This window comes from Aythya fuligula, chromosome 4, assembly GCF_009819795.1.
Source record: "Aythya fuligula isolate bAytFul2 chromosome 4, bAytFul2.pri, whole genome shotgun sequence".
Taxonomy (NCBI): domain Eukaryota; kingdom Metazoa; phylum Chordata; class Aves; order Anseriformes; family Anatidae; genus Aythya; species Aythya fuligula.
The window spans coordinates 43894451-43915863 of NC_045562.1; the positions used below are offsets into that span (position 1 = coordinate 43894451).

The window sequence follows — 21413 nt, forward strand, 5'->3', positions numbered from 1 at the left end:
GAATTTCCCTTATTTTGGGATTTCACTGTTTGATTTCCTTTTAAATACAGCTGGATGCCTTAGTACCTCTCAGACATGCATGTAGCTTTCAGCATTTATTTCCCAGCTCTGCCTTCCAGACCTAGGCTCAGTGTTTTCGTTCTCTGTGAATTCTGAGAAGGGCAAATCTTGTTCTCAGAGTGCTCGAGCTGTTTGGCTGAGTGTAGTTCTGTGCTGAGCTTTAAATCACGACAGCGATCTACGCTTCTGATAGAGATGGAGCTGCAAGCCTCCAAAAAACAGTTATCTGTTCTCAGAAGAGTCAGTGTCTGTGTAAATCACATTCAGGGGATGTCATCTCGCTCTCACTGAAATCACAAACAGCAATACCCTCTAAGAACAATAGCACTAAAGCTGTCCTCAGGTTAAAAATAATCTGCCTGTGTGCAAAGCACACGGTCCCGAGAGCTCCTTTGCTGGGCAGCAATATTTTACCTCTAATGACCTCAAACCAGAGCCAGCCATTTTCGCGGGCTCCCCAGAATAATGTTGTGCCACGCAGGGCACCCAAAGGTAGCTGCCTCCCTTCACCCGAGCACTGAGCTCCCTGCAGGCTCCTGCATGCTTCAAAGGCTTGGAGGAAGCTGCCGAGAGTGCCCTTGGTCTTCTTCACTGATTTAGGTGTTCTTTTAATCTTCTCTGATTTAGGTGCTGAGCTTTTTTGTTTGCTTTTCTTACTGAGGTGTCACGAGTGGAGGCAAACATTCCTCTAAAAGGAAGGAGCCAGGACGCTGGGCGCCAGCACCAGGTATTTTGGGGTTCTCCTGTACTTAGCATAAATTCATCCTAAACGTCTCTTTCCTCCTTTCCCACACTCCCACCCTCGAACCTATTCGAGAATGATAAATAGAGTGGTAAAATACGTAGAAATGGGGATGTGAAGAGAGAACGATGACTGATCGGGGGTTCCCCTGGGGCTCCTTGACTCCATCCCATGTTTCTTTCGGGAAACCTGTATTTCTGAGCAGTCTCCTGGGCACTTTTCGCTGGCTTGCAGCGAGAGAAGCGGCTATTCGGGGAGCTGACGGAGCGGGAGGTAAGTGGCAGTAACTAATGGCAATTAGCAGCAGCCTGGACAGCTACGTGTCCCTGAGGACGCGAGCTCTTTTGGGGCTTGTGCCTTCGCAGAGCCAGGCTGATTGTTGCCCTACAGGCGAGGGCAATTTGCGTCCCTTCCCCAAGGCTTTGCTGTCAGATTTGCTCAGCAGTCTTGCTGAGAACAAGGGAGTTCGTGCTTTATTTTTGCCCCCTCCCTCCCTCCCCCAAGTTGTCGGAGGTAGGATGTGGCGGCAGGGAGGGGACGGTTACCTTCAGGGCCAGTGCCCAGCAGCTGCTCTGCCTGAGAACTTGCTCAGCGCTTACGTAGCGGCGCTTTTTGGGAGCGATGTACCAAAAAAAGAAACAAAAAGCGAGGAGACCTCCTTGCTGCTAAATGACAAGCGCCACTTTCCGCCCGCTCCTCGCAGCTCGCAGGTAAGACCGAGAAACCCCCCCCTCGGCTCCCCAAACCCTAAATCTACCTCTGACCGCACCGCCACCGCGGCGAGATGCGGTGACCCCGGCATCCCTGCGGACCCCCCCGGACCCCTGATGGGGGCTCGGGGAGCCGTGGGGGGAGCTCGGCGCGGAGCCCTGAGGGCCGGGGCTCCCCGGGGCCCGCCCCTCCGCCCCCCGCGGGGCCGAGAGGAGCGGAGCGGGGCGGGACGGGACGGGACGGGGCGGCCGCGGGGCTCCCCCGCCGCCCGCCCCGGCGGCAGCAGCGAGACGCGACGGGCGCCGCCGCTCCGCGCCCCTGCGCGCCCCCCAACTTTGCCCCCACGCCTTCCCCCCCCCACCTCTTTTCCACCCCCTCTCCTTTCTATTTTTTGATTATTTTTAATTTTTTTTTTTCCTTTTTTTTTTTTTTTTTTTTTTTTTTCTCGCCGGAGGGGTGGGTAGGGGAAGGGGCTATAAGGAGCGGAGGGACGGGCGTGACACAGTCCCCGCTGCAGCGGGTTGGGAAAACGCCTTCCCCCGCACCCCGGAAAAAAAAAATAAAATAAAAAAAAAAAAAATTAAACAAACAAAAAAAACAGCCGGGCCCCGCCGCCCCCCGTGGGAGCGCCAGGACAGGACGGGACGCCGCAAGGTAAGGCACCGGCTCCGGCTGGGAGGCGGCGGGGAGCCCCCCGGCCCCTCGCCGCAGCCCCTGCGGGATTTGGGGTCCCCCCCTTCAGCCTCGTCCTTGCCCGCTGCAGACCCCGCTCGTCCTCCGGAGCCGGGCACCGCGGGTGTCGGTAGCGTCTCGGTTCGTGTCGGCAGGGTTAAAGGAGGGGGAAAGAAAAAACAAACAAACAAAAAAAAAACAAAAAAAAAACAAAAAAAAAAGAAAAACAGACAAAAAAAAAGTGGCTACCGAAAAAAAGTAGACGGGCAAGTCGCGGTGGGATGCAAGCGCAGGGGTTTGCTGCGCGCGGGGTGTGTTGCGTTTTTATTTCGGCAGCACAGAGACAATGGCTGTGGAGCGCTGTTTAATCACTTGCAGATCCAACTTTGGTGCCTTGCAGCCTCGGAAGGCCAGCGCGGGGCTCCCAAGGGCCGGCACTCCTGGGGTGCTGCATCCCCGCGCCCCGCCAGCGTGAGCCTCCCGCAGGCCTTCACCTCCCCAGCATGAGACACTCACAGGGCGTCACTGCTGGGAGGCAGAGTCCCCAGGGCGGGCGATGCTGGGTGACCAACGTGGCAGCGTGTCGCCGTCGGGGCATCCTGCAGCCGCCGTCCGGCAGCGGCCTGCGGTGGGCGTCCGGCCTCGGTAGCGCGTTTGGTAGAGCTGGTGGAGTTGGTGGTGTGTAAAGCTGGAAGAGGTGAGCGGGGTTGGAGGGTGAATTCCTCCCTGGGTGGCTGTGGAGAGTGATTTATGTGCGAGTGACGCTTGGAAGGCACAGCTGTCTCGGGTATAACCTGGTTTCCGTAAAAAAAAAAAAAAAAAAAAAGGGTGCTTGGGCATTACACGTTGTCAGCAGGCTTTGCTGTGCTGTAAGGGAGTGGGGAGAAAAACTTGGTGTTTCTGACTCGCCTGCTTGGGAAGTGGCTGGCTCCTAACTACTTGAGGAATGGCGTTTTGGAGTGCTGCTTGTCAGGGTGCCTCATCCTCCCTGCCCCGCTCTCCTGCCTCGTAGCAAAGTGCATACCTGCGAGAGGAGAGCTGCCGAGGCCGGCTTTCTAGTACTGCTGAGGGTCTCTGGAGCACGCAGAGCAATGTGTAGAATTCAAAACTTGTTAGTGTTTGAAGGAGGAGAGGGCTTTTTTCAACACAGAGATTTCATGTTCTATTTCCAGCATCAGAAATGAGCCGTGGTGCACCACATGTCCCATGTGCACCGCGGGGGCGTATTTGGGGTCCTGTGGCCGCGCTTCCTTCCGTTTAGAGAGCGATACCCGCTCCTTGCGGGCTGGCATTCCCAGCCAGCAGATAACGAGCCCCTTGTAATTGGAGAAAGCTTTGTAATGCCCCCGATATAATCCTCCCTTCCCCAGCCTGCTCCTTTTCCCACCTCGAGGGTCCCCATGCGTCCGGTGTCACTGGCCCCGACACCTCGCACCGCAAGCCCGTGTGAATTTGGGCCTGGGTGGCCGCGAGGTGCTGGGGGCTTCGAGCGCCGCGTGGGATGCTGAGCAATTACTCGCCTGAGTGACCCTGCTGAAATTAATAGGGGCCTCTTTTTTTTTTTTCTTTTTTTTTTTTTTTTTTTTATAATTTGAACCGCCTTCATGCTGGGATGTGTGGGCTCGCCCTGCACGTCTGTTTTGTTGTGGATGACTCCTTCGGAAACACCGAGGAAAAGCATTTTGGTTTCCCCAATGTTTATAAATACAATATGGTGCAAACTGTCAAGCAAGCTGTTCAAAATCACGTAACGCCTGCGCCGCGTTCTCTGCTAAGCTCAGATGCCTTCGCCACGTACTCGCTGATCCTCCGACGTTTACAGCTCCCGGCCTACGGCTCCAGTTTTTGGTAGGAAACAAGGCCCCGGGGGTGGAAGACGGGGTCCCGGCACTGTGCTTGGAGACTGGGGGCTTCCCCGAGTGCGAGGCTCGGTTGGGTTTTGGTGCCGCTTGCCCCGTGGCCCTGTTGGTGCCGGAGCTGCTTTGCCGGGCGCTTCGGTCTCAGTGTGCCAGGGTCTCCTGCCTTGGTATGTACAACGAGATGAGATGTTTATTAAACTCAGCCCCTGCTTTGTCTTCTACAATTTACGTTCCGAAAGGCTCGTAATAAACAGTTTATTAAAAAGAAATCCTGATTTATTTCTGCAAGCGGTTACGCTTCAAGATGGTATCAAACGGTTTCGCAGGAGACCACCTTTTATGCTTCCCCTGGCAGTTTAAAAGATTGCTAGAAAAATAATCCAGAATCTAAGTGGGCTTGGACGAAGGCAAGCCAGGAGCGTCTGTCAGGGTACGTGGGGCTTTCTTGCAGCGAAGCGACAGATTTTACCGCAGAACATCTGGGCACTGGCTTCAGTTACAGCGCAGATTTCAGGGGGATAACAAGTCGTGTTTGGCTTCGCCTTCGTTTTGAAGTCACTAAACTTTATGTGAATAATAAAACTGTAAGCCCATTACTTCACTATTTTCAAGGGGCTATTTCAGGCCTCCTTCAGCATCTCGCCTCTTTCTAGAGCTGGTTTTATTTCGTTTTGCTAAGTGGGTATTTATCTTTTCATTCCCTGCCTTTTTGGTTTTAAGTTTTCTATTCTCAGAAGGTAAATTTGCTCATTTATACCTGCGGACACCCTCTGGGTGCCAGGTTTCCCTGCAGCCTTGCAGAATGAGCACGTTTTCTGCGTTAAGGGCAGCGTAGTGAGATGTGCACGCTCCTCGCTCAGCATGCTCAAAGCAGCCGACGCTGCTGGCATGGGGCACCGTGTAGCTGCTTCAGGCTGCCATCCGGGCTTTTAATAAGGAGTTAACACAACGCTGGGGCTTGGCTTGCTTTTTGCTTGCCTGATTACGAAACGCAGAGAAGAGGAGTGTGGGATGCTGGGGTGAAGGGCCTCGCACCTCAGGAGGGGAGGGAGGGGGCTTGTGAGTGCTGGTAGAAGGGAGCGCCTGCTGCTGGGAGTGCCTGGTGTGCCTTTGGGGATGATCACCTTGATGGGCTTTGCATCAGGATGTATATGCTTGGGGTGAGGTTCGCATGCATGCAGAGAGCCCCTGACATCTGCGTTGCTCACAGCCAGGGTGGTGCAACGGTGAGTGCTACGGGGCTGCATGTTTTGCTGTCACTGAGGGTATGGCCCGTCAGGATGATGGAGGGGCTGCGGGTGCTGCCCAAGCAGGAGTGAGTAGAGAAGGGACATGAATTATGTTAGAGGAAAGGAAAAACCTTGGGTAAGATGAGTGAGAGAGGACTCGAGTAGTGCTTTAGCTCTATTAAACAAAAGTGGGCATCCTCCTGGATAAATCACAAAAAAGCTTGTGGAAGCTCTGTTCCCCAAACTTTGTTTTGCATTGTGACTGAGAGTGTGCTACTTCCACAACAAAACTCCTTGTTAGACCAAGCAGCAATCGTTTCTGCCTGAGAAAACTGCTCCAATAAGCTAACGCTGACAGGAGGAGCTGTGAAGGCTGAGGAGATGTTATGCTTGAAAACTTTAACTAGATGTCATTAGGAGAGGAAGTATTTGCCCTTAGATTGGGAAACAGGTCAGGGTGATAAATCATAACTCCAGGAGAACGTGCCTAAAGGAGGAAATAACTTAAGAGGGACGCGGAGAGCCAATATTAAAAAGAAGTTTGTTCTTTCAGAATTCATTCTCCAATTCACAGCACACGAGGGCAGCTGCTGTGCTGGGGGAAGATGAATGTTAGCACCGAGCTGTAACAGGAACCAGTGGAAAATCTGTTTACATGGATGGCTTCATGGAGCATGCAGGTCATGTAGGACATGCCAGTCCACGTGCGAGATAGCTGATACTGTAACTTCAACCAAAAAGGTGTTAATTTTCTCAGGGATGTTTTATAAGACAGGTTTGGGGTTTGTGCTCAGCTCTTAAATGCTGCTCAAGCAAGTGGTGGGCCTGGTGGTATGAGAGCATTCCCCCCAGCCTGTCTGTGTTTTGCTGAACAAAAAGGTGCACGCACTACCCTGCCGGAGGGATGCACGCACACGCTGGCAGCTCCAGAGCATGCGGGGCTGTTTGGTTTTGGTGAGCATGAGCCTGCCCTGGGATGTGGTACCACAGGACCGGGCTGCTTTTAGGACAATTAAACGTGGCGGTTGGAGAGATGTTTGCTGATTGCGTGACAGCCGAGATAAGAAGCAGTGGTCCTTGCTGAGAGCACCTGGAAAGCGAAAGGCAATAATTTCTCTTTCCCACTTCATCCCCCTCTCTGCGGGTCCGGATATGAGTGCCCCTCCGTGTGACCCTCGCGCGCTCACGAGGTGACACGCTGCCGGGAGCGGCGCTTCCGCTGCGGTTTGCAGGGGGAAAGGGGAAAAGCATTGTTCTCTTAATTAAGCACATTGCCTTTTCTTTTTTTTTTTTAAGGGTTGGAGCTTTATTGGGGTGAGAATTATGCTTTTTTCATCTTTCTCACTTTTAACCTTGCCTGTACTGCAGGCGGATCGCAGGTTCTGGATACAGGGATTGCTCAGAGGAGAGGGTTTTTACAAAGCAGCCAGGGTAGCAGCAAAAGGCGAGCTCACCTTCTCCTGCTGCTTCGTTAAGTTGTACCAGGTTTACTGCTGATTTGTTTATATTGAAACAGTCGAAATGTGTCTGAGCATATGGAGGGCCTGGTGCAAGTTGTGCTGCTTAGACAGGGCTGGTGGTCATGCAGGAAAGCCAAGCGTCCCAGAGCTGCCAGCTGCTCTCTGGATGCAAGGGAAAACATCCTCAAGCAGTGTCAGCGACATTCTTGCTGTTCCTCTGGCTACTAAAGCTGCATGTAACTCTCCGTGGGTTTTTCCTCATGAGGAGAGTTACTTACTTCAGTGTGATTTGTAGGAACTAATAGGATCTCCTCCTTATTTGGGGAAAACCCTAGGGGCGCTCTCCGACTGTTTTTTCAGTAATGAGGAATAATGAATAAAATCCTAACAGTCCTAGGAGGTATTAAAGTTGCAATTTTGCAGGGAAGATTTACTGTCAGTCAATTAAAACTTTTATAATCCTGTTAGAGCACAATAGTTGAAATAATACGTCCTATGAAAAATAAGCTGCTTTTAAGACCCTTTCACACCATGTGAACAAAGCAAAGCTTGGATTTAAAGTCTTTTAATATTTGAATTGACCAAGTATCTTAAGGCAGCGAGTAAGACACCCCTTGTCAGCGTGTGACAGCAGGGATGCAGGCTCAAGGCAGGAGGCGTGCTACGTTAAGTTATGGTGCTCACTCCAATCCCCACTCATTTAAGAAAACGCGGTCACAGGGCTGTAAGAAAACCCCAACAATCAGTGCTTTAACTAGGAAATGCCAAACACATAGATCCTGGTGATATGTGCTTCCAGTAGGCTGAAACATCCCGCAGCTGCTTGCAGTTTCCCTGGGCTGAGCCACGTTGGATCCCGCGCTACGTGAAGGCGAAGTGCTGGTACCTGAAACTGCAGCTGGGCGCTGCTCAGCTTCTTGCAGGGGCAAAGCCAGCTCAGCGGCACAGGCAGAGGTACTACGTCTTGATGGGTATCCAGCACCCACCCGAGCTGGTTTTTCTTTCCCTGAAAATTGAGCCACAAATACCCACCCACGCCACTCCAAAAAAAAATAAAAAAAAATAGCCTAGACCTCCTTGGCCTGCTGAAGTGCCTTGTGTGGATAAAACACCAAAGGGCGGGTGGTTTCTTGAGTGAATGGCTTTTTGCTTATGCAGTGCAGCGTTCAAGGTGATGTTGAAATGATGCTTTGTCCTCGAGCTGTACCTTCTCTCCATGCCATCAAAGCAGCACCCCCAGAAGGCAGCCTGGCTCCCATGCCACATCTCTCACTGTGCCTTTTGCTTTTGGAAAGGGAAGGTCCCCTGACATGCGTTCCAGCCGTCTCCTAATGCAGAAATCCCTTCTTCCTTTTTCTTTCACTCCCTTTTCCTTTTCTTCCCTCTTGCTTCCCTTCTCTCCCACCAGGGGAGGAGGACTGGTGGCCGTAAGAAGGCTGTGGGGCTGTTTGGATGTTCGCTCACCCGTGGCAGCCCGACCTACCTGCCCACATGTGTTCCCTGTGCATTGGCTCGCGGTGCCGAGATGAAGGACTGACCTTTCGCCTGCCCGGCTGGACAAACAAACACTGGTCCAGCCATGGCGTGGGGCTGGAGCCTGCCCTGTCAGTAAGCCATTTCTCAAATCCCATATCACAGCTCTGCAGCTGGCCCTGGTGGGGTTTGAAGCTCCCCTGGTACTTTGATTTGAGAGTGCATCGCTGGAAACTTTTCAGCTTGATCGTGCAGAAGGTCGTGGCTTGAGCTGCTTAGCAGAAACTGCTGCACAACCACCCAGAGCCCGGCAGCTCCCAAATACACTTGGAACCTGCTTTGTTTGTAACTCCCCTTTGCAAGTGTTGCTGGGCGAGAGCAGGAGGGCTGGGAGGGTCTGCCAGCCCCGTGGTGTTGGTGGGCCAGGATGTGGGCATCCCGGGGAGCCAGAGCCCAGCCCAGTGCTGGAGAGGGGCTGCTCACACCCTCTGCACTGACACACGGGCAATCCCAGTGCTCTCTTCCCTCACCCTGCTACCCTCCAAAAAAATGAAGGGAACCAAAGCTAAGCAGTCTTACTAGGAAAGAGGAGGAAGATGCACACGTAGGCAGGTCTGTATGTCTAACACTTTCTCTGGGCATGGTTCCTTAGCCTTGGAGATGCCAAATGACACTGGCTGCACCCAGCGCTGCCATGCTATACCGTATGGGTCCCTGCTTTCTCCTGAGCCTTGGCTGTATTTGTTGCTTTCGTGTGTCCCAGTGACTGGCGAGGGGATTGGGAAACCAGGGCTGGAGCCTCTGTGCTTGGGCCTGGACAGTATTAACCTCACCTGATGGCCACTGTGTGAAGGTCAGGTGTTTGGGGTAAGGAGAAGGTCAGATTTTCTTTGGTATTAGTCAAAATGATGGGCAGCACAGTGTGGCCACAGGTAGCTAAGTCAAGTGCAGCTAGCTTCTATGGCCAGCAATTTTCAGTTTACTGAGCTGCCCTCTGTCTGAATTGCCTTTTATTATTATTTTTTTTTAATTTCTATTTTTTAAGCAAGATGCTAAGGAGATAAAGGTCAGTTGGGAAAATCTAGCTATTGTGAATATTGCTGCTTTTTCTCATTCTTTCCCATGCAGTCTACAAAACCGAGGGTGCAGAAGAAAGGCTGATTGTCCCCCCGTGATGTGAGCCACTTGTGATGAGCCTCCCTGTGCTCACATCCACGCGCAGCCTCCAAAGAAGCTGACAGAGCTGGCGTTGTGCCGAGGAAACAGTGCAGGTGCTCTTCAGGGGATGGCAAAGACCATCGTGGGGCAGGTGCCCCTGCTGGGCCCTGGGAAGCCCTTCCCTGTGGGTTAGAATGGGAATATTTCAATATAGGTACCATCAGCACTACATTTGGTACTTTCTATTTTCAGAGGCTTTACAAATGTTTACATATTTGCAGCAACCCTTTTCCAGCTAGGGAAAATGGGACACGGGATCTGAGCGTTACTGTGGTATGTAACAAGTCCTTGTGAGAGAGCACCTTAGTGGTGGTGCATTAAGGATTCATAGGAAGGAAAATTCCTCTTACATGCCTTTAAAGCAAAGCTGAAGGCAGATAATATTAAAAAGGAATCCAATTTTGGCCAATAAATTACACTGGAAAATTAGGATTCTGATGATAATTGAGGAGCTGGAAATGTTGGAGGGTCAGCATAATCTGTAGTACCATGCTCAGCAGTAATATGTGGCTAGAAGCTCAAACCAGTAAAAAAGGGCGTAATTCCTTCAAAGTCAGCTGAGAACCTGGTTTATGTGATTCAGGTGTAACTACAAGCAATGCAGGGGAAATAAGGATAAGATTGAAAAAACATGGGAAAGAGCAGAATGGATCAGAAATAGCTTTTATCCCCACTCAAATTACATTTGCTCCTCGTTCCATGTTTAGTTATCTACAAATATTCCTGGACTGAAACAATCCAAAATCCAACCTTGCAAATGCATTTGGGGTGCCTGCTGCACTATCTGTGTGAATTCCCATCGCCGTGTCTTTGCTCTGAGGTGTCCACCAGTGCTGCTATTCCCAATGCTGGAGAAACTGTTTGTGATGAAAGCTGAGGGAATCGGCCTCTGCATGCCCAAAGGAACTGCAAAGCAGTAAGAAATGTTCCCCTTTTTTTAAGTCATCTATCAAAAAGTGGAAGGAAAGAAGTGCATGAGCGATTACAGCGCACTGATGGCAATTCAGAGCTCTCCGAGGGTCTCTCAGCTCAAGCCCCAGCAGTATGAAGATGCACGGACTCGATCCTGCTCCCAAGCTGCGGTTCTGCTTTCTGTCCTCCCCTGACACACCAGCCACCCTCGTCTCATAAGGGTTTTGGCAGGGGCCGTTGCTTGTGATGTCATTTGGAGCTATTATAGGGAAGCACGGGGAAACTTTGTACCAAACAGCAATTTGCTGGTGTTGGCTGTAGTTTGTAATTGTCAGGGCGTGCTCCTCCCTGCTAATCCTCTTGCTGAAATTCATTACGGACAGGCAGCAACATCCACTCGCACAGCCATGCTCAAGGCACAGGGACTTGGCCTTAGAAAGTGGCTATTGTTTAGTGATTAAAGGAAAGGATTATATTGGGATTTCCGTGAACAAGGAAATTTGCTGCCCCACTTTTATTGCTCGTAACAATGGGATAATAATTGCTCTCTCTTACAAAACACCTCGAGATCCTGTGATGAAAGATTTGTTGTAGAGCTACGTGGCGTTTAGAGCTGGTTATCTTAAATGGTCTGGAGTTGTGCAAACTCAGATTTCTCTGCCCCATGTGATTTTTCCTACTGGGGCTCAAACCCTGCTGAGACAATGGAAAAATTCCCCTTCTGTGCATTCAGCTTTGGATGCAGTGCCTGAAATTGGTGTTTATTGCAGAAGGATCTTCCTGTAGCAGTGTCACCCTACTTGTGGTCTCTGTGGAGGACATTTAGCTGTCTGGGCATTTTGGGAGGGCTTAGAAGAACAAGCAGGTATGGTGCCAGCCACAAGGCCAATTTATGCTGGAGTTGTGAAGGGCAATCAAGTGTGGTTTGGGGTCAAGCGTGCAGCAGGCTTCCACCCACGTCTTGCAGCACTTGGCTGCCAGTAGTAGGCTACACGTCTTCCTGTGCCCTCACAACAGAGGTATCAGGGAACAACTGGATGTTGTACCAGAGGTCGCTGGGGACTCCTTGTTTGTTTGTTTTTGACACTCACCCGTGGGTGGAAGTGGCTGTGAAGAGTGAAGAGCTGGTATGTGGGCAGTGACTGACAGGAGGAGGAGAGCTACCAGGCATTTCCTCAAGTGTCCCAGCTGGGATCTCCTGGCTCAGCTGGGTTTTTTGAAGCATCCCACTACTGCTCGCTGCAGGATGGCGATCCCGATGTAATCACAGTTGAATCTGTTTCCACTAAAAGTGGAAAAATAAATACGTCTCAGCTTGGAAACAAAATAGTCCATGTAAAATTTGATTTTTGATACCATATCTCCCTGAGTATGTTTGCTTTTCAACATGTCTAATTTGAGACAGCTCCACATTTTACAGTATTACCCCTTCAGAGTTAACCTCTCCCATAAGTTGCAGTTCATCAGCACTGTTGTTCATTAAGATTTGATGAAAACGTAACCGTATTTCTTCATATGGTCTTATTTCTGCATAGCTGGATGTTTTCCCATGCTACTGTGATTTGCTCTGCTAAAACAATACTTCCAGCAAAGGCAAACGCTGGATTGAACTGGAATTGCAAGAGGCGGTCAGTTACCCCACAGATAATTAATTGACAGGGTGGACCCTAATAGCTTCAAAGGCACCATTAGTGTCTGTCATGTCCATGCGTGCTTAGGGAGCGTTAATCCAGGGATTTGGGGCACAACGGCACGAGTGCTCCTTCCCTGCCAGCTGCAGCACCCCACACAAGTGTTTCTGCTCTGGTGGGCTGAGCGGGTGATGCACCCGCCCATCTTCTACTTTGCCCCCTGTCCCTAGATGGGACCATGACCTTCGGGTCGTAGGCTGGCACTTCTGGCACAGTGCAAAGCAGCAGCAGGCAGCAAGCCTGCTGGAGCACGGCTTTTTCCTTTTAAAAACAAACAAACAACAACAACAACAATATGAAAGGCATACCAAATGTTTTCCAGACCCTTTAGGGAAACACAAATATTAAAGGCCGTGCCTTCACTCTTCCCCTTTGGTAACAAACAAATAAATGAGCTCCCAATAAATACTTAAAAATTTCAAAAGCATTATTTTTTCATTCTTTACACATCAAAAATAATTATATTACAGTTGAAATTGGTAGGCGCTTTTAAATTGCTCTGTGTCTGAGGCGATAACTCTGTATGCTGAGGTGCGTATATTTGTGTTGTATATCTCTGGAAGTGAAGTTTGTAATGGAAAAGCTTACAGACTCTTTACTTGCAGCATTCCTATAAGTCAAAGAAGTCACACAATGCCCTTTCATTTCCAAAGCTAGACTTAAATCAGGTCAATAAATCTACAGACTCATTATGAGATGCAGCATGGGTAATGCAAACAACTGAAAAAACCCTAATGCAGTGGAGTTTAAAAACAGGGAGTGAGGTGGAAAAAAAGTTAACCATCCACACAAGAAAATGAAAATGCAATACAAAGGCACTGTGGCAGGCAGTGCCTTGAAGTGATCCCTGCTAAATTACAGTCGTGCACTTTCCGCTCTCTGTAATCAAATGTTAGGTTTCACTTATTCCAGATGCGTTTGCTTCAAATAAACCCAGGCCCTTTTTGTTTTGTTACTGCAAGTCCTTGACAGTCACCCATGGACAGTCACGAAGGCAAGAGAATGCTCTGGACAGGCTGAGGTGCTCAGAGGTGACCACGGGTGGCTCTGTGGCCCTGCTGCCTCCCTCCGGCCTCCAATGGAGGACTTGCCCGGCCTGCCTCCATCTACTGTGGGGATGGCCTGAGAGCTAAAGCTGATTTGTCCCTGAATGCGAAAATGCAGCCAGTTGCAGATCCTGTTAGCCTCTCCGTTTTGGCTTGTAATTACTGTCTGCCTAGATATTTGCAGGTCTTTCATATAGATGGAGTTAGGGATGGGAATGTCTTGGAGGCCAGTCGGAGTGTGTGTAAATGGGGTGTGGGAGAGCTGGGAAGATTCCCTGCTCGAGCATAAGTCGCTCAGAAGGAAGGGGGGAATTGTAATCAGTGTAATTGTAATCAGTTCCAATCCAATGTAATGACAATTCTCACGTGTATGCTCACAGCTCAAGTTTACAAAATGGCCAGACTTTTATTTATTTCTACTTTCAGAAGGAAAAAAAAATCACAATGCCCCTGGTAAGGCAGCATGTGTTGAGGCGCTGGAGGTCATTACGCCCCACTCCAAGCTCTCAGCACCTGCTTCTGTTCTCCCTGTTCAGGTAAAGGCCCGCAGCTAGCTGCCCCGTGGCCTCTTCCTCTGCTAGCCCATGGCTGTCACCTTGCCCTGGGGGCTGGAGCAGGCCTTGGCCCCTGGGTGTTGGACCCTGTGGAGGAGAGGGGCTGGGGAGGACGCGAGCAGTGGGGACGGGCCGTTAGAGGGCACTTTTGCAATCCTGGAGAAGGCGAGCAGTGCTTATTATTTCACTTAGGACTGTTTGCTTTGGCTCTTTCTTAAATTCAGTGATAAACAGCAGGCAAATCCCTCCAGTCAGCAGGAATATATCAATAAAATATTGACTCTGAGTTTAAAAGAAAAGAAAACAAGGTGAACTCGTGGAAGAGGGAACAAAAGACATTCAGGAGGTGGCACAGTCTGGAGAACAAAAATCACACAGCGTATTTCACGTCGTGTGTGAGCTTTAGGGGGCAGGGTTGGGGCCAGTATGTGCATTCAAAAAATAAAACACGCTTGGACCATGTGGCACCAAGAAAATAGGAACATTGGTCGGACGTTTTCAGGAGTGGGGTGGGATTGTGCTTGTGCTCACAGGCACTGCACACATTTCTGGGGGGATGCTGTCAAAGTCATTGCCCAGGGTGAGCTTATCCAGAAGGAAAGATGGGGCAAAGAAATGCTTTTTTCTTGGTGTTTTGTGTGAGTGAATTGTAGAGGATTTAGCTTAAAACTATGTGAAATCAATCAGTGCCCTGCAAAAAATATATATAAATAAAAAATATGTTTATTAACATATGTGAAAGGGTGGTATAATGCTGACAGCAGTTTTTTCCAAAACTCGGTGAGTTTTCAGTGCCTCTTTGCTATTTAGGTGTCCCACCTTTGGAAGTGTCATGTGTGAAAATTGCTTCTGTTTTAAGTCTCAGAGGTTGGATATGTGAAAATGAAGGCACTCAAAATCCTACTTGCTTGTAAAGGAACCAAGTTTATAAAAGGCTTGTCTTTCGTTAGCAGTCGATGATTCTACAAGCTATTTCACATATAAAATGGGCCGGTGCTGCCTTCCTAGCCTGGGGAGGGAGCACAGGACTAACCTTTACATATCTTCTGTGGTTAAGTTTAAGCTGAAGCACTTTTACAATTAGTTACAGGAATCACAGACAAATCCTTACCTTTTCGCTACACTGCAACAGTTACTGGGGAGAGAAACACTGTCTACCAGTTTTTAAAGTGGATTAGCTAGTAAGATTGTTTAAGAAGTGAAGCTTAGCCTGGGTAGTCCTATAATCAGTAGTTTATTTTAATAACGGTTACACTGCACTGGAGCAGACTGTGAGAATATACGATATTGCAATTTCAGGGGGTTCACGTGGAGGACGTGGTCTGCAGAAAGCATCCGTGTTTCTTACCTAACCAAATAATCTGCTGTAGCTGGTGTGTATAAATTAGAAAGAATTTCTTCCCTGTTGGCCAACAATAATACGTGAAAAGTCAATAAACAGTGCTTTGCAGCACACGGAGCTCGTCTGGTGTCCTATGAGGGGAGATTTCTGCTGACTTCGGTGACTCGAGTCAGACAGTATTTTGACTTAGGATCTTTGCTCTGAAAGGCCAAATGTCATTGCCTTTGGTGATCAGTATCAACACTTTGGTCTGAATTCAACAAAGTATGCCTGCTGTCATCCAAATCTAGGTAAGGAGCTGGTCAGGATAAACTTTGACAAACACTGGGAGAGACAAACCATGATTTGACTGCAAGTAGCAGCTACGTCTTAGGTAAAGCCATGTATGCCCTTCCCTCCCTTAGGGCAGAGCACTGCAGTAAGCTCTCAAATTATAATGAAATACTCAATTTAAAACCTGAGTGATGGAGATTAAGTGTTATAAACCCTGCAAATGGGAAATTATGGTGACGGAGCCTTGCCATCCCCCAGCCCTGTGTTGCTGTTGTGAGGTTATCGCCGAATAAATAATGGGCTGAGGCTCTTTTGGGGTTTTCAGAAGGCAATCACAGGAGGGGGAAGGAGGCGGCCACTGATGCTTCCCTCAGGGGGACATGTTTATATTTTCCTTAAGAGCTTGAAAAAGACCAATTTTATTATGGCTTAAAATACATCATGCCACTTCTCACGGAGTCTTGTATTTACTGTTTTTATGTAAAAGACTAGAGAAAGGTTGTGTGGAGGAAACAAAACAAAACAAAACAAAACACCAACTGAACAGTGGATTTGATTTTAAAGGTAAAAAGAAAGAGTATCTTATGAAGCAATAATCAACTTATTCTGCAGTATAAGGACTGGGGCATGTGTGCACACTGAACCAAGTAGCAACAAGCAAAGTAAGATAAAACTGTTCTGCCAGCTCAGTGTTTTTACCACGGTTTTCCCCAAAGCCAGTGGCTAACACAGTTTAGGTAATGGCCTAAAACTCTTTTTTTTCTTCTTTTCTAATTTTAGGAATATAATTGTTTAGCGGTTTAAACTCACTGTACTCATACCAGAAATGGGCTGCGTTTCCCCTCACCCCAGCCAGAGCCATTGGTATGAGATCATTTGCTGTATTGAAAGGAGATTTGCAGTCTATCCCACTGTATACGTTAGGGTAGTCATTACTGACCTAGTTGTAGACATAATAATGAAAGGCTGAGATTATGAATTATTATGCCTAATTTGTAAGGGATTCTCTGCTTTTGTGTTTTGCAATTCCCATCAGGCTTGAGGATTAAGCCCTGCTGAATTGCATGCTAATACCAATGTGCTTTGAATATGTGTGGGTTTATATCACATATTTTCCTAATTCTCTATTTTTATAAAGAGCAATTTCACTGGAAATATTTACTTTTCAAAGGATTGCTGGAAGCCCAACCAAAATCTGCTAAGCGACGTTGCTGTGCCCTCCATCTGCTCTGTGCTTACTCTGGGTCCCATGTCCAGCGAGTTCTATTTCTCCTGTGGCAAAACATCAAACTGTAGCTCTACCAAAGTATGTTCAAGGCTTTTGCTCTTTGTTACAGGGGGAGAAAGAGCCCAATTTCAAACCACTGTGTGGGCTTGCTTTCAATTATAGTTTGAGATGGAAAAATCTTATTTACATACTTTATCCAAGAGCTCTGACAATGCAAGTTTGGTCCTTACAACACATATTCCCAGTGCTCATGTGGCAGTACTGTGAAAGTTCCTGTAAAACATAAAGGGCATGCAACATCCTTGTAGGTATGCATTAATTTCAGTGGTGGAATAAGCCTTTCAAACTCATACCTCCTTGCTAAACTCCGCCATACTCTGCAGCTTGGGTCTAAAGGTTGGTTGAAGACTGTCGTAAGCTCTTGGGCAGTGTTAAATCAGCTGTAGGAGCCAAGTGGGTCTGCGTCTAGCTGAGCTCGTGAACGAACAGGTCATGACTAAACCCTGTGCTTCACTGTGGTCTCCCTTGAGCGGCATGAGATGAGGTGGGGGCAGTTTCTGCTGTGCACGTGTGGCTCAGCTCTCACCAGGGGATCCCTGTCGTTGCTGCAGGATGCTCCTGCTTCACTGCCCGCTGCTCTTGCTGCTGCTGCCACTCAGCTCCAGGACGCAGAAGTTGCCTACCAGAGATGAGGAGCTCTTCCAGATGCAGATTCGGGACAAAGCGTTTTTTCATGATTCTTCAGTCGTCCCAGATGGAGCCGAAATTAGCAGCTACCTGTTCAGAGACACACCTAAAAGGTATTTCTGCCCAGTTTAAGTAAGGTCATTGTACTTGGAAGATAGCAGATTTATTTGTTGTCTGTTTTGAAACCAAAACTGAATCCAAATAAGAGAAATTCTATGAAGTTCTATTGCATGAAATACAAATGCCAGTGCTCTGGCTGGTGAAGTAAGTAACTGTGTGAGTCTCCATCCCAGTCTAGCCTCCCCAGCTGAGGGTCTGTGCATTTTGTGTGATTCCTGGTATCAGCCCAGAGCTCCCACAGACCACAGAAGTTCCCTGAAGTGGGGCCACTAACCATGTCTGGATGCAAAGGGAGGGGGAAAGAAATTAGAAACTACAGGCTAACCTCACCACACTTGTCTCTCTTCATTATTTCATATTGTGCTTTAAAGAAGCAGTGCAAGACAACTCTGGCCTGGTTGCCCCTCTTCCCAGCCCTGTGGGTCAGAAAATACCAAGGTTAGTCTGGAAAAGGAATCAGGGCTCCAAAGGGTTCAGGGAACAGCAGAAATGCTACTGTCCTCCACATACCACACACCTCCTTAAGCCTTTGTGAATGAGGAACACTTTACAATTAGTGACACATAGTACTTGGGGAGGACACAGGGAGACAGCTGAATGTGCATGTGCCTGTATGTGCTTCTAGGGCTCTTACCTGGACATATAAAAAAAAACGTGTCCTGCTTTGAAGAGCTTACCCCTACATTCCAGGAGAGACCCCCGTTTCCCTCACTTGTACGTTTGTAGCCATTTATTCTGTACATGGTTAGTGTAGGGGCAAAGAGTGAAACTGATGAGGGAGAAGGGCAGGAGGCCAGAACCCCCTCTGCCATATCATGAAAAATGCACTGTGAGCTCTGCAGCTCAGTGCGGGCAGGGGGACCTCAGCCCCTCACCTCCTTAGCCTTCACCTGACAGACTTTCTATATTCCCTCTGTACATGCTTGCCTGTAAGTAACATTTTTTGCCTCTGTTGCCCTACCAAGGTCAGCCTTGATAATGTAAAGTCAGTCCCTGCCAGTTGGCTGCCACCAGGATATACTGACATTATAGCTCTGTTAACCTTCCCCTAGGTACTTCTTTGTGGTTGAAGAGGACAACACACCTCTAGCAGTGACAGTGACACCATGTGATGCCCCCCTGGAGTGGAAACTGAGTGTGCAAGAACTCCCAGAGGAAGCCAGTGGAGAAGGTTCAGGTATTAAACCATCAAAGACTTTCCTTATGCCTCAGAGTTACACTTTTCTCCTGTATTCAAAGCTCCTCAGGCCAGTCTCAGTGTGATGCTGAGTGTCACAGCAGGTCCATCTGTATGATCTTTGGATCTTCAGCACTAGTCCTGCTTTTGTGCAGGAAACTGTCAGTAGGTAGCAACATTGGGAAGGAAAAGCATTGTAAAAAAGTAAAAACAAAAGCTGAGGTTATAGTTACAGAGTACACTGGATGCTGCCACAACAAACTATTTGCCCAGAGTAGCCTGGTTTCACTGGGGGCTTTGCTGTGGGCTGTGCACACAAGATAAGAGTGGGAGAGGCAGGATTGGTATTGTTGCAGGGCTCAGAAACATGACGGGAAACAGGCAGCAGAGACAGTTCATCCCGGGAACAGTATGGCACATCCAAGCTGGGTGCTTGGAGTAGTCTAGTGGAAGATGAAAGCCACCATCCACACAACTCCATTAATGTGCAATTAAAAGTGCAATTTCTATTACATGTGTTTTTAACCTGAGTGCCAAACTGTGCCTGATAGGACAGAACTACGGTAACATCTTCCTCAGAAGATACAACCTTTCATTTTCATCTCACACTTCTATTTTGTGTCTGTTAGTTTTGTTTTCTCTTATTCCTGGATTGTGTCTCTACAAATGTTTTTCTGTGCTTATAATCTAGGTGAACCAGAACCTCTTGAGCAACAGAAACAGCAGATTACTAATGAAGAAGGCACAGAGCTGTTCTCTTACAAAGGCAACGATGTTGAATATTTTGTGTCCTCTAGTTCCCCTTCTGGTTTGTACCAACTAGACCTGCTGTCAACAGAGAAGGATACACATTTTAAAGTGTATGCAACTACTACTCCAGAATCTGACCAACCTTACCCTGAATTACCTTATGATCCCAGAATTGATGTCACTTCTCTGGGACGTACAACAGTGACACTGGCATGGAAACCGAGTCCCACGGCCTCATTACTGAAACAGCCAATTCAATATTGCATAGTCATCAATAAAGAACACAATTTCAAAAGCCTCTGTGCTGTTGAAGCCAAACTCAGTTCTGATGATGCCTTCATGATGGCTCCAAAGCCAGGTCTGGATTTCAGTCCATTCGACTTTGCCCATTTTGGCTTCCCCACAGACAACAATGCTGGCAAAGAACGTGGTTTCCTAAAATCATCATCAAAGTTTGGGCGCCAAACATCCTCAAAGCCGAGAGTTGACCTGCACAAAGTTTGTATCGGGAACAAGAACATCTTCACAGTGTCTGACCTGAAACCCGACACACAGTACTATTTTGACATGTTTGCAGTAAACACTAACACTAACATGAGCACTGCATATGTTGGCACCTTTGCTAGAACAAAGGAGGAGGCTAAGCAGAAAACAGTCGAACTGAAGGATGGCAAAGTTACAGACGTATTCATCAAGAGGAAGGGAGCCAAATTTCTACGGTTTGCTCCTGTTTCGTCTCACCAGAAGGTCACCTTTTCTGTTCATTCCTGTCTGGATGCTGTTCAGATCCAAGTTAGAAGAGATGGCAAACTTCTCTTGTCTCAAAATGTGGAGGGAGTACGGCAGTTCCAGCTGCGAGGAAAAGCAAAAGCTAAATACCTAATTAGGCTGAAAGGAAGCAAAAAAGGTGCTTCTGTGCTGAAGGTCCTGGCAACAACAAGGCCTAACAAGCAGTCGTTTCCTTCTCTTCCTGAAGATACAAGAATCAAAGCCTTTGACAAACTCCGCACGTGTTCTTCAGTCACGGTGGCGTGGCTTGGCACACAGGAGAGAAACAAATTCTGCATCTACAAAAAGGAAGTGGACGACAATTACAACGAGGAGCAGAAGAAAAGAGAACAGAACCAATGCTTGGGTCCAGATACAAGGAAGAAATCAGAAAAGGTTCTCTGTAAATACTTTCACAGCCAGAATATACAGAAAGCAGTCACCACAGAGACAATTCGGGGCCTGCAGCCTGGCAAGTCCTACCTGCTGGACGTTTATGTCATAGGGCATGGAGGGCACTCTGTCAAGTACCAGAGCAAACTAGTGAAAACGAGAAAGTTCTGTTAGTGCCCCTGCATACAGGGATACAGGGAACTCCGGTCTGAACATTATCCTACTTCCCAGCATACGGATTGACTACTTGCACAGCTGAGAAGCTGTGACCTGTATTTGTACTGTGTAGAAAAGATATCAGCTTGTATATTTATGTTTACATAAGTAATTGTTTGAAGGAACTGGGGCCGGTGCTCCCTGTAGCATCTGGCAACTGTATTATCATGTGTCCGGTGACCCACATGTGATGCTCAGTAGATGTCCGAGGTAGCAGGAAACCTCGAAGGAACTGGCACTCCTTTGCTTCCACATTGCATGAACTGCTCCTAAATTATTTTATACTTAAAAGGCTGAGATAAATCATTCATCCACCTTGTTATGCGCACACAAGACATGCAGGCATACACCCTTTCTCTCAGTGTAGATGGTAGGGTTTCTGTAAATTATTTTATAGAGTCTTGTTTTAAATGTTTATGTTTCTATGATTGTAAACTATTAAAATCTCTCCCTGTTAAAATACAGATCTAAACTAAGTATTAACTGGGCTGCACATGAATCAGTTTCATTGCTAATGTAAATTCTTACCTAGCTGATTTTCATGTTTAAATACTGTATGTATTTCATGTACAAAGTTGCCATAACGTTATATTCCTGTACAGAAAATTAAAAACAAATATTAGATTATATATTGTTTCTTTTTCTTTATATTTTAAGGGGAAAAACAAGCTTGAGGACAGAAGAGGGGTGTTGAAACTTGAACTGAATTCAGCTAGCACACACCCTTTTTTTTTTTTTTTTTTTGCTGTTCTTCATCTTTTGGGGCAAAGTGACTGAAGTGCAGCAGAAGGAATTACTGGTGTCAGAGGTTAAAATCTGTAAGGGAGACATT

At 47.9% G+C, this 21413-nt stretch overlaps 1 protein-coding gene across 2 annotated transcripts; it reads left to right on the forward strand.

The window, feature by feature from the left end:
* The first annotated feature begins 1056 nt into the window (after positions 1–1056).
* NDNF (neuron derived neurotrophic factor) lies at positions 1057–21210 on the forward strand. Of its 2 annotated transcripts, none has more exons than XM_032186452.1 (4): positions 1057–1075; positions 17082–17270; positions 18330–18454; positions 19146–21210. In XM_032186452.1, the coding sequence occupies exons 2-4, from the start codon at positions 17083–17085 to the stop codon at positions 20537–20539; spliced, it is 1707 nt and encodes a 568-aa protein (XP_032042343.1). In that variant the 5' UTR covers positions 1057–1075; position 17082; the 3' UTR covers positions 20540–21210. The 2 variants fall into 2 exon arrangements, with proteins under 2 accessions (XP_032042343.1, XP_032042342.1); XM_032186451.1 differs by lacking the exon at positions 1057–1075 and adding an exon at positions 1973–2167.
* Positions 21211–21413: the final 203 nt, after the last annotated feature.